A 13850-nucleotide genomic window follows, 5' to 3' on the forward strand; every position below is an offset into this window, starting at 1 on the left:
AGAATGCTCTGAGCTGTAATAGTGTCCTGCTAACTACTACGCTACCATGGATCGAACAACTTTCTGGTCTTCAGTTCTCTACTAGCTTAATCAATTATCATTCTTCTTTGACTGTCCATCAATTTTCAATGATGACTGAAGCCTGGGCAAGGTTGTATGGAAGATCTGCAGTTGCCCATGCTGCAAGTCTCCCCTCTCCACGATACCGATGTTGATCAAGGGAAGGACATTAAGACCCATACAACTTGGCACTGGTGTCGTCACAGAGCAATGTGTGGTTAAGTGCCTTGCTCAACAACACAACACACTGCCTCAGTTAACGCTCGAACTAACGACCTTCAGATCACTAGACCGATACCTTATCCACTTGACTACGTGCCACACGTCAATTATCATTAATCATCAATAAACATCAAATCTTAAATAAGTTGTACAGGTTAATTAACAATATTTAATTTCTATCAACGGCTGCAGTTTTATATTGGTGCCTATGGCCATGTATTCCACATCATCTAGATAATAAAGAGGAAATAAAATTACTTTATAGACAAACATATTAAATGCCTCTAATCTGAGAATACGTACTTCATTACAACTGTACAGGACATTGGTGAAATTGCACCTAGATTATTGTATGCAATTATGGTCACCATTCTAAAGAAAGGATGTGATTAAGATAGAGAGGGTGCAGGAAAGATACACAGTGCTGTCGTTGGGATTGGAGGGGTTTAGTTATGAGGAGAAACTGGATAGACTGGGACTGTTTGACCCTGGACCAAAGGAGGCCAAGGGGTGATCTAATAGAAATGCATTAAAAACATAGGCTAGATGGTCAAACCCTTTTCTCCCCCAGGGTAAGAGAGTCTAAAACTAGAGGGCATAAGTTGAAGGAAAGAGAAGAACAACTCAAATGATTCCGGAGAGGTAAGTTTTTCCACATAGAAGGTACATGTATCGAGCTACCAGAGCAAATGGTAGAGGTGGGTACAATGATATTTAAAAAGATATTTAGACAAATTCATGGATAGGAAAGGTTTAGAAGAATGTGGGTCAAATTCAATCAGAAGGGGCTAGCTCAAGAAGGCACATTGATCAGCATGGACAAATTAGGCTGAAGGGCCTGTTTCCAAGCATTATAACTTTATGACTCTTATCATTTCTGATTCTGCTCAGAAGTTAAAAATTATCTAGTTTCCCTGCTCACTAACCTTTAATTTATGCCTTTGATGCCAGTTAATTTAAATGGACATATTTGAACATTATGGCTCAAATACTTAACTGACCTAAATTTGCATGATGGAGCAAACACAGTATATACACATAATGCTCTACTCACTCGCCTTGTAGCTCTGTACAGCTTCCAGAAGGACCTGTATAAACTATGGAATCATCATCATAGAACATAATATACTGTCGGCAGAATTTCACCTGCTCTGCTCGTTCCAGATCTCGCTGAGACCATTCTGTAAAATCAGAAATAAACATTTATTTAAATCTCTCAACTAAACAAGCAGATTTGGATGACCTTGTCACCCAGAATTCCCATCCAAAATGATCAATTCTCATTCTTTCCTGGTGCTGATGCAGAGAACCAATCTTGCTAACCTGAACCATCATAGACCTGAGCAGTATAGAGTCTCCGGTAGTTCACTAATAACATTCCTATCCTAAAATTGTCATGGAGAGCTATCCAACTTTTCCAATTCCAGAAGCTGGGACTTTTGCAGTTTTTAAACTTTTCAACATTCACAAACAACATTTAGTCAATTTTCTTAAAAGTACAGTAAAATTCCAATAATCCTGGCATGCTCAGGACTTTGGTGGTGCTGGACTGGCAGATTCTCTAGACTGTTGGATGTTATTTCATTAATACCTAATGTACTTGCAGATCACTATATTTAAAGATTAGATCAGCTAAGAGGGTGTAGTGAAATTTCTTGTTTGGATGAAGTGCAGAATAAACAGCACACGTGGTAAAAATTACATTAAACACCGCAACAAGCGCAAAACAGCAAAATGCTGCGAAGATTAAAGCGTAATCAGAAATTGTGCAAAAATAGTTCCACAGTATTAGAGTATTGGAATAAAATTCCCAGTGAACCTGCTGAGTTCCAGAGACATGCAAGAAACATCAGTTGGTGAGCCAGAAGCCACCAGGGTTTCCAAACAGGATAGTGGATTATCTGTTTTACTCAAAATAGTTAATTAAAAATGGCTCAATATAAGTAAATAGATGAAACATGAAACTAAGATTAAATCCTAGGCAAAAAAAATTAACTACCCCCTTTGTCGCTTGTTCCTTAGCCCTGCAACCCCACTGAAGTAATGAGGGTCAGACCTTAGGGCAGGTTTAAACCGGCACAGTATCACAGAGGTGATTTCAGCAAGGGAATTTCAGTGAGACTAAGCAATGCCATGGGACTTCACTTAATACTGGGATAACTACTGATTAAACAGCAAAGTGCTGCCACATTTGAGCCTGGATGTCTACTTATTGGAAGGGATTATAATGTGGGGGTCAAACATTCAAGCAGATGGATTGCCCATATTTTTGAATTATGGAGACTCAGGAGACTAATAATTCATTATTTTTAGTTCTTTAATCAATTCTGATTTACCTTTCTAAATCTGTCCACCTTTTACAGGGAAGTTGCATAATTAAAATTTGTTTTTTTAGAAAGGTCTTGGTACTATAAAGCTGACATGGAATCACTCCATGCAGGAATTTCAATCATGTTTTTGCATTTATCAAAGCATTAAAGTGGCCTCGAGCAAAGTTACATATGATAACTCAGTGATTCTTTTGAGCCTTAGGCAGATACATGCTGTTATTTGAATGGGTACTTTAAAGGCACCTATTCCAAAATGTGGATGGGTTGGTCAGTTAGTCTGCGGATGACACAAAAATTGGTGGAGTTGCAGAGAGTGAAGAAGGTTGTTTAAGGATACAGCAGGCAGAAAAATGCAAATGGAATTTAATTTAGCAAGTGTTGCATTTTCGGAAGTGAAACGTAAGGAGAAAATATACAGATAATGGAAGTATCCTTAACAACACTGACATTAATAGGAATCTTCAGATCCAAGCCCATACCTTCCGGAAAGTGACACTAATAGATAGAGCAGTAAATAAAGCTTATAACATGTTTGCCATCATCACTAAGGACATCAGAGTATAAGAGTCAGGAAGTTACATGACAGTTATATAAAAGTTTGGATATGCCACACTTAGAGTAAGTACTGTGTGCAGTTCTGGTTGCCCAATTACAGGAAAGATGTGGAAACTTTGGAGGAGGGTTCAAAATAGGCTTACCAGAATGCTGTCTGGATTAGAGAGTATTAGCTATAAGAAGAAGCTGGACCAATGTGGATTGTTCACTCTGAAGGAGACCTGATAAAAGTTTCTAAAACTGAAGGAGGCATAGATAGGGGAGACAACCAGAATCTTTTTTCCTTTGGTCATCATCATCATCATCATTATGTGCTGTGTCATTTGAGGTGGGCAATCACAATTGTTCTTGGCAAACTTTTCCACAGAAGTGGTTTACCATTGCCTTCTACTGGGCAGTGTCTTTACAAGACAGGTGACTCCAGCCATTAACAATATTCTTAAGAAATTTACTAGCTGGCATCAGTGGTCGCATAACCAAGACTTGTGATATATACCAGCTGCTTATGTGATCATCCACCACCTGCTCCCATGACTTCATGTGACCCTGATTAGGGACTAAGCACCTACAGGCTAGTGGAGGGAAGGAGCACCTACACCTCCTTTGGTAGAGATGTATCTCTGCCCCACCACACACTTCCTATAGTAGAAGTGTCAAATGTTAGAATGCATTGGTTTAAGGTGAGAGGAGCAAAAGTTTAAAGGTAATACAGAGGGTAAGTTTGCTTAGAAAGTGGCACTTGCCTGGAACGAAGTAGAAGCAAATGGCATTCAAGAGGCTCTTTGAAAGGCCCCATAGGAAGCATTCCATCTGGATGCATAAAAGCCTGGCATGGTAACTGCTCTGCATGTGATTGTAAAAAAACTGCAGAGCGTTATGGACACAACACAGAACATCACGGGAACCAGCCTCCTCTTTACTGATTCTGTCTATACTTCCCACTTCCTCAGGAAAGCAGCCAACATGATCAAAGATCCTTCCAGCTCGGACATTCTTTCTTCTTCTCTCTCCTATTAAAGCCTGAAAGCACTTACCGCCAGGCTCAAGGATAGTTTCTATCCCACCATTATCAGACTCTTGAATGGGTCTCTTATACATTAAGATGGACTCTTGACCTCACAATCTACGTCATTGTTATCTTACACTTTATTGCTTACCTGTACCATACTTTTTCAGTGGCATTGACACTTTATTCTGCATTGTTATTATTTTACTTCATTTCACCTCGATGCACTGTGTAATGTTTTATGATATGTATGAAGAATATGCAAGACAAGCTTTTCACTATATCTTGGTATATGTGACAATAAACCAATACCAAAACACTGTAGGTCCTACGCTTTGGTATTCCTTTCCTAAAACTCTTTATAACCAACTTTTTCTTCAATATATAAATTTAAAATCCAATTCTTTGCTCCTGTTTTTACTTATAGGAAACAAGGATCTTTCCTTCAGTTAAATAAAACCAAGAAACCATAGATGCTAGAAAAATGAAGTAAAAACACAAAATATTGGATGCACTCAGCAGGCAAGGCAATTTTTATTACCTTCATTCCATTACCAGACAGACACATATTCCTTTGCAGCTTTCTGGTCCGCTCTTCAGCTTCACCAGCTACTTCCCTTGTTAAGATACTTATCTATGCAACTGCAGGAGGTGCCATTCATTCCCTTTAATTTCCCTTTATCCTTTTCCTGCCCACCTACTCTATCCATTACCTCAGTTACTGCACTGCATTGTAAGCCCTTTAAACTACTTTATATAATGCTTTTCACATTGTAAATACATCCTGTTCACACTGTACATATGTACTAATGCACAATTTATTTCATCCCCATACATCTAACTGATTTTTATATAATGCTAATTGTTGAGTGTTGTTGTTTTTTATTGCATGTTGTGACAACACACCACAACAAATTCCTAATATATGTAAACGTAGTGTATATAGTGAATAAAGTGGGTCCTTGATCCTTTATCACTTCCAGCTGGAACCCAAACGTTCTTTCATGTGAAGCAGTGATTTAACTGCACTTCTTTTAATACAGTTCATTGCATTTGAAGTTCACAGTTTTATCTCCTCTACAATGGAGGAACTAAAAGTAGATTGGGTGATTATTTTGCAAAGCAATCTGCATTTAGTCTACAGCAGCAGCCCTAAGCTTCTCACTGTTTGTGCTTTATTCTCCATCCCACTCCCATTTTATTCTGACCCATCTGAAACTATAACATCTGTGGAACAGCACCTCATCTAATATCTGGGGAAGTGTAGCGTTATAGGGTAAATACTGAATTCTACAACCTCAATAACATATTTTCCCTGTCTGGCCAGTCCAACCATAATATTGGCTCAGTTTTTTTCATTCTGCATTAGCATTAGCACAGATTGACCTGCTGAGCACCTCCTACAGCTCTGCATGTTACAACTTATACATTCCCTTGTTTTCTTACTGACTACTCTCATTTCATAGCTTTTATGTAGTTTTGTTCAGATCTTCTCTAACTGCCCAATTAACCCATCAACCAAATTATCTTGTTTACAGTTTAACTCCATAGCAACCCTGACTTCACCTTATCAGACATTTCCTTCATTCTAGCCATCCTCCCCCAAACTCTTTGCAACTTAAAAATAATTTGGTTTCTCTCTTTCTCAGGTCTGACAAAAGGTCTCAACCTGAAATATTAACTTTTGTTTCTCTTTCCATAGATGCTATCTCATCTGTTGAGTGTTTCCATTATATTGTGTTTTTATATCTTTGTTCCACATACCTGTATAGATGTTGCAGTATTTGCCACCATACTGGGAAATGACCTCTGGTCCAATGCTAGCTTTTGACAGAGATGGGAATTTACTCAATTCTTTGTAGATCTCAGCAATTGCCTTGGGATTGGTAACCACCTTCATCAAGAAAGAAAAGAGCATATATTAATTATGTAATTAAATACAATCTGAAATTGTTTTTTCAACACATCATCCAAGTGTGTCACAAGGCAGATTTACTTATAAGCCAAATGATAGTAATCAAAGCTTTCAGTGTTGAGACTGTCCCTTCTATATTAATATCATGAAATATGATATGCCTTCCTTTCACTGTCTGTTTGTAATAACTGTATGAGATGAACATCTAGACATCATCAGAAAACAGTGCACTGTCTAGACATGTACTTTCATGCAATACTAAAGACGTGCAACTCACACAGATATATTACTTTGTGGAGGAGATGATGGTCCAGATTTATGATCAGAGTAACACTGAAGCTAGTAATGCTCACAGAAATGAAGAAGAAAATATGGTAGCATTCTTTGGGGTATATAAATGCATATACGGGTTAGCATCAATGATAGTTTGTCTCTGCCACAAGTTGAGGTTTTTAAATCTTTACTAAAGCAATCATCAAAAGATCAGCAAATTGAAATGGACACTGACCTTTAAGACTCTACTTATTAATTTCCATGAGTGGATTTTCATTTCTTCAGAACAACATTTTTACAGGTAGAAATTTGTTCTTGGCTGTAACATCAAACCTAACTTCCAAATGGAAGTTCAACTGAAGTCAATTCAGACAAGTTTCAGAAATGAAACACAAAATGTATACTATAGTGTGATCCTACCATTTATGACCAAGGACAATCCCTCCACAAGTTGTAAAATAACACAGAAAATTATTTGTACAGTACTTCTGATTTCTATATTACTCTGTTTTAATTTTATTCTCTATAAAAAGGTGAGTCAAAAATTAAGTTTTTTTACTTCCTTTTTTCTGAGTTCTTAAAATATTCAACTGACTGTTGAACTGGCTTGATGAGATAGTTGTAGGTTATACATTGTGCCCAAGGTCAACAAGCAAAAATATGTCCCACACAATCCACTCAACGATTTGTGACTGATTCCTTTTCATGCTGCTGAAGGCCATTAAATAGATCAAATACATTAATACATTTGTTGATAAACAATCACTGTTATCACTCAAATATGTGAGGTTTTCCTTAAGTCCTTGATAATGTTCTACACATACTCGAGATCAGAAGTAACATTGACTTACCTAATCATTTACATGATTAATATCTGTGGAACTTTGTTTCATTGACTGCAAGAGTAATTGCACTTCAAAAAATATTAATTATTTGTAGCTTGAGATCATTATTTCTGTGTAGCTCTCAAGTACACAGAGCTCATAATATTCTGTAATCTTTCTGTAATTGCTGTGGGGCTGCACTAAATGCTGAGGAAAGATTCTCTCAACAACATGTTAAGGTATTGTCAATAATATTATCATATCATAATAGTGTAGGGATATTTACATAACTATGTACATCAAAACATGCAGTGAAATGCATCCTTTGCATTAAATCTAATCAGCAACAATTGTGCCGTGCAGTCCGCAAAAGTCACTGTACTTTCGGTGCTAACATAGCATGCTCACAACTCACTAACCCTAAATGTACACCTTCAGAATGTGGGAGGAAACTGGAGTACTTGGAGGAATCCCCACATGATCATATGAAGAAGTTACAAACTCCTTACAGACAGCAGTGAATATCAAACCCCGAACAGTGATTTCTAGCGCTGTAAAGAGATTTTTGCTAACCAATACGCGATTGTGCAGCCTATAGCTTTCAGTTCTACATCTTCCAATTCCAGATGTTTTTGTCAATGAGATACTTCTATCTATTTCTAAACACAAATGATTCTGCAGATGGTCAGAATCCAGAGAAGCAACACACAAAGTGCTGGAGGAGCTCGGCAAGTCAGACAGCATTTATGGAAATGAACAAACAGTTGACATTTCAGGCTGAGACCCTTCATCAGGACTGGAAAGGAAAGGAGACGATGCCAGAATAAAAGGTGGGGGGAGGGGTAGGAGTATAAGCTTGGAGGTGATAGGTGAAGTTAAGTGGGTGGGGGAGGGGGGATGAAGAAAGAATCTGAGAGGTGATAGACAGAAAAGACAAAGGGCTGGAGAAGAAGGAATCTTAAAGGATAGGACCATAGGAGAATGGGAAGAAGGTGGGGCACCAGGGGGACATGATAGGCAGGTAAGGAGAAGGCCAGAGTGGGGATTAGGAGAAGGGGGAAGGGGTTGGAGAGAAAAATAATCAGAATGAGAAATTGATTATGTGGAGACTATCTAGATGGAATATGAGGTGTTGCTCTTCCAACCTGAGAGTGGGCTCATCCTGGCAGAAGAGGAGGAGGCCATAAACTGACATGTTGGAACAGTAATGAGGATAGCAATTAAAATGGTTAGCTGCCATGAAAATCTGTATTTTGCAGATTACTCTTACTCTCTTTGATGTGCTAAGTGCAGTGGCGAACAAGCCAAATGGTTTATAAAAAGCTTGAAGTACAAAATTCACAAAAGTACAAATGCAAACTTTATGGAAGGCATATTGATAATTGTGTGAAACTGGGCCAAATTAATGAATGACAGTTATAAAGGTCTCAAATTTCTGCAAATATAGACGACAATATAAATGACAATGTGAGGTAACGTTTGCATCCACTGTAATGAAGTACTTTGAAAGATTGTTCATGAAGCACATCAACATCTGCCTGAGGAGTAACCACTCCAATTTGCTTAACATCAGAACAGGTCAACAGTGGATGCCATTTCATTGGCTCTTCACTCATTTCTGGAACATCCGAACAAAGAAGATCCATACATCAGGATGCTCTTCAGTCCCTACAACTCAGCATTTAACAGTATTATCCCCTTGAAACTAATCACTAGGCTCAAAAACCAAGACCTGAATCCTCTCTCCCATGCAACTGGATCCTCAATTTCCTCACCTGCAGACTGTACAGATTGGCAACAACATCTGCACGACAAGGCTGTGTGCTTAACCCCTGCTCTATTCACATTATATTTATGATTGTGTGGCTAAGTACGCTCCAATTCCATATTTAAGTTGGCTGATTTTGCCGAGACTGTTGTTGGCCAAATCAAACATGGTAACAAATCAACATATAGGATGGTTGTTCTTTGTTCACAATCATCAATGAGCTTTATTCATACGAAACAGATACTGGTGCCAACAGTCAAAAACCTGCATTTTATCCAACCAAAGAACATCTCATGAATAACTTCTTATTTGGAAATGATCTCCAGTCTAACAGATTACCTGAAGTATCATTGTGTCCACTTAAAACACAAAAAAATTAAGCAACTTCATCTCACAAAATAGAGGATATAAAACAGCTCCAGAAAATGGCAACCTCCATTTCCAAGCACATGGCAGGAACAAAGACATTGTCTGCTTCCATTATCCTTGACCCATTTGAGTTCAATGTTTTCTTCCACATTTCAAATCCACTATGGCCAACACTGCAACTCAGGTTTTCAGTACTTTTTTATTTGCCCAATTTGTATTCTTTTTCAAACTGGATATTTGCCAGACTATGTTTATGTATAGCTCTTAACGAATTATTGTATTTATTTTCCTGTAAATGCCTGCAAGAAGATGAATCTCAAGGTAGTATATGGTAACATACACCCAGTGTGTATAACATACTTTATTAGGTACAACAGTACACCTGCTCATTAATAATGTGGCCAATGAGTGTATATGTACTGTACTTTGATGACAAATTTACTTTGACTTTGAATAACGAATTATGCATTTAAAGACATTAATAGCAATGAAATTAGTTGTATTTTTTTATATACTAGTGCAACTTCTGATTTGAAATCACTATATTTAGGCAGAAATTCATAAATTACAAATACCGTGCCTACAGATTTATTGAAACTAGTTCTGAGGGCAAAATATTAAATATGCACTATCCAAATACTCAATGGAAAAGTTGCACATTTATAGCTCAACCAGAAAATTCTTAAGGAATTGATATACAATTGTTCAGCATCTGGTTTACTCATCAGTGTGGAGTAAACCACAATTCCAGAGTGTATATAACATGTGTAACCAGGATTGGGGGATCAGAGCTGTGGGCCAGAGTACACGTCTGCAACACCAGGTCAGCAGCCAGGGTGCTTGTATACTTCCAGTGATCTTTAAAAATCACTGGGTTATTTGGGAAATATAGTACGGTGCAAAATGTTAAATTAAAAAAAGTAAAATAAAAGCGTATTAGAGTAATCTCCAATATTTAAAAAATTCTGTTAGTCTGGCATTACCAAATCCCAAGGGTGCCAGATTTACTATTGACTAAAATTATCTTTGAATCAGGTTGAAAAATGTAATCGACATGCCAGGGGATGGAAATGTCTGTGATAACTAGACACATCTTCATTAAAAGTAATCTGGTTAAGTCACAACCTCATTCATTCTCTTCCAACAGAATAATTAGTCAAGACCACCTGGAAAGATAAAATAAGTCAGGAAATCTACAAAAAAAAGAGAACATTTTACAAGTTTTACTTAATCCCTTTTTAACAGTGCCAGATGAATATGACATTTTGCTTAAAAGAGGCCAAGAAAGAAAATTCAGTAACCATTTACTGCAATGGACTGAGTTCTTTTCAATGTAAATGGCAAGCAATGAAAAATATGTAAATTACTCACATGCCTGAGGAAAATGCCAATACAGAAATAATTTCAGTACAGCTGCTGTAATCGTTAGCTTCTAAAGATTAAGCATGACCATACATTGTTGTAGGAATCAATAAGAAATTGAAGTTAGTAGCTTCTCAAATAGCAAGTTACTCTGCAACTTGTTATTTCAGAGGATCTGTCCTGAGCACAGCAAGCAAGGCCTTATCCCGACAGTGGAGGAGGCCATGGATGGACATCCATGTATAGATGTATAGATCCATGTATCTATCTATCTACATATTGGAATGGGAATGGGAGGTGGAAACACTTCCACACTAAGTCCACACTTAGGTTGGAGGAACAACACCTTATATTCTGTTTGGGTAGCCTCCAACCTGATGGCATGAACATCGATTTCTCAAATTTCCAGTAATCCCTCCACACCCCACCCCCATTCACCATTTCCCATCCCCTTGTCTCTCTCTCGTTATCTCCTTGCCCACCTATCACCTCCCTCTGGTGCTCCTCCCCCCCACCACTTTCTTTTCTTCCATGGCCTTCTGTCTCTTTCATCAATCAACTTCCCAGCTCTTTGCTTCATTCCTCCCCCTCCAAGCTTCAACTATCACCTGGTGTTTCTCACTTTCTTCTCTCCACCTCTCAGCATTTTTTCTCCAGTCATGCCGAAGGGTTTTGGCCCGAAGCGTCAACTGTACTTTTTCCATAGATGCTGCCTGGTCTGCTGAGTTTCTCCAGCACTTTGTGTGACATGTTCTCTTCTCGCTGCTGCTATCAGGAAGAAGGCCTCAAGATTCACACCACCAGGTTCAGGAATAGATATTATCCCTCAACCATCAGGCTCTTGAACCTAAGAGGATAACTTCACTCAACTTCACTTCATCAAATGTTCCCACAAACTATGGACTCACTTTCAAGAACTCTTCATCTCACGTTCTTGATATTTATTGTTTATTTATTTTATTTTCTAATTTTTCTTATGTACTTGCACAATTTGTGTCTTTTGCCCATTGACTGAAAGCCCAGGTTGGTATGATCCTTCATCAACTCTATTATGGTTATTATTCTATTAAGGATTTATTGAGTATGCTCTCAAGAACTTGAATTGGAGGGTTATATATGGTGACATATATTACTTTGATAACAAATTTACTTTGAACTTCATCTAGTTGGCAAGTAAATACCTCGCCTCCTTCAGAATGGGTTTACCTCTTAATTATACATTAGGATGCTTAATCTCCTGCAGCCTACTTGCAACAGATCTTGTTTGTTTCCCAAATATATTCTTCCAGTTTTATACTAAAATAGTGCCACAGACTGGTTTTCTTTTAATTGTAGCCAAATTTCAAGATATTCGTTTTAAGATGAAAAAAAGCAAGTTTGCATTTAAAGAGCACCTGTCACACCCCAGGACAATTTGAACCTTCATAGTGTAAACACATAGCAGCCAATTTTTCCATTTAGCAGGTCATGGAAACCGGAGATTATTCAAACTCTTGAGCCCACTCTGCCATTCAATGAGATCTTGACAGTCATGTATCCTAATCACCAACCCTCCATTCTTCACAACAGAACAAACCAGTTCACAACCGACTACATGTTGAGTTTTGGATATCATATATATTCTCTCCAAGATAAATTATTTCCAGCTTGGTAACTGCCTTCCTTCAATCTTTCCTTGACTTTAAATACATTTTTTGTCTTTTTGCACCATATTTAACTATTCAACATATTTCTGGAAAGGTTGCTCTACTACGTACAAACTTGTCATCAAAAGTTCTCCTATCCTGGCTTGCACTTCAGTAAAACTTCTAAATTGCTTTCAAAAACATTCATTGCATCACCCACCAATATCCCTTTAACATTTCCTTACCCTGATCCTTCAAATCTTTTATTCGTACAATCACAGTTATAGAGCTAAGCAGCACAGAAACGGGCCGTTCAACTTAATTAGTCCAAACCAACCAGAACTAGTCCCAATAGCCTGTTTTTGGCCTATATCCTCTAAATCTTTCCTACACATGTGCAGGGCTAAATGTCTTTTAACTGTCTTTTAATTGTACCCACCTCTACAAGTTCCTCTGGTAATTCATTCCTTATATTCAGAATCCTTTGTGTAAAAACTTGTCCCTCAGGTCCCTTTTAAATCTTTTTCCTCTTACCTTAAACCTATATCCTCTTGTTTTAGTCTCTATATCCTAAGAAAGAGACTGTCACCAGTCATCTTATCTATGTCCCTCTTAATTTTAAGTAACGTTATAAGGTCACTCATTAACCTCATGTTCCAGGAACAAACATTCTTATAACTCAAGGTTTCCAGTCAGTATCCCAGTGAATGCTTTCTACATTACTTCCAACTTAATGACATCAGGTACTTTGTGTGGTCTCATCAATGACTTGTACACTTGTAACATGATGTTTCAACCCCTGTTCTCATTGCTGTAACTAATTAAGGCAAGTTTGCCAAATGCCTGCTTCACCATGCTATTTGACTGTGCCTCCACTTTCAGAGAACAATGTACCTGTATCTTTAGGTTGTTCTGTTCTACAACATTCTCCAGGGACTTAATATTTACAATGCAAGTCCTGCCCTGGTTCAACTGATCAAAGTGCAACATCTCACATTTGACTGAGTTATGTTTCTTCTGCATTATTTGCCCCACTTCCCTAGTAGATTATCTCAGTTAACTAGGCACCTAATGGATCTAGATCCTATTGTAATCTTAGATAACCTTTTTTACTGTCCACTGTACAAACAATTTTGGTGTCATCCACAAACTTACTAACCATACTAACTACATCCTCATCCATATTGTTAATACAAAAGACAAACAGTGGACCCATTGCTGATCTGTAACAGATCACTGGTCACAAACATCCAATCTGACAAACAATCTACATACCACCCTGAATAACATCCATCAAGACAATTTTGTATCCAATTGGCTAGCTTACTGTGGATCCTATGTGATCTAGTCTTCTGGACAAGCCTACCATGTGGGACCTTATAATCAATATCCTCATCAATTTCCTTCATCAGCTCTTCAAAATAAATTCAAAATCAAATTTGTAAGACAAAATTTTCCACATCCAATGCCATGCTAACTATTCCTAATCAGTCTTGCCTTTCCAAATACAGGTCGACCTTTACTAAACCAACTGCCTGCAA

General features: G+C 37.8%; 1 protein-coding gene across 2 annotated transcripts in view; it reads right to left on the bottom strand.

Annotated features, from left to right (window-relative positions):
* The window catches only part of apeh (acylaminoacyl-peptide hydrolase), a 76782-nt gene that overhangs the window by 56660 nt on the left and 6272 nt on the right, over positions 1-13850 (bottom strand). For both annotated transcript variants that reach the window (XM_073072439.1, XM_073072440.1), the window contains exons 2-3: positions 5938-6067; positions 1337-1463 (exon numbers count right to left, since the gene is read on the bottom strand). In XM_073072439.1, the coding sequence (XP_072928540.1) occupies positions 1337-1463; positions 5938-6067 (257 nt within the window). The remainder of the gene's footprint in view (positions 1-1336; positions 1464-5937; positions 6068-13850) is intronic.

This window comes from Hemitrygon akajei, chromosome 19 (genome assembly GCF_048418815.1).
Source record: "Hemitrygon akajei chromosome 19, sHemAka1.3, whole genome shotgun sequence".
Classification (NCBI taxonomy): domain Eukaryota; kingdom Metazoa; phylum Chordata; class Chondrichthyes; order Myliobatiformes; family Dasyatidae; genus Hemitrygon; species Hemitrygon akajei.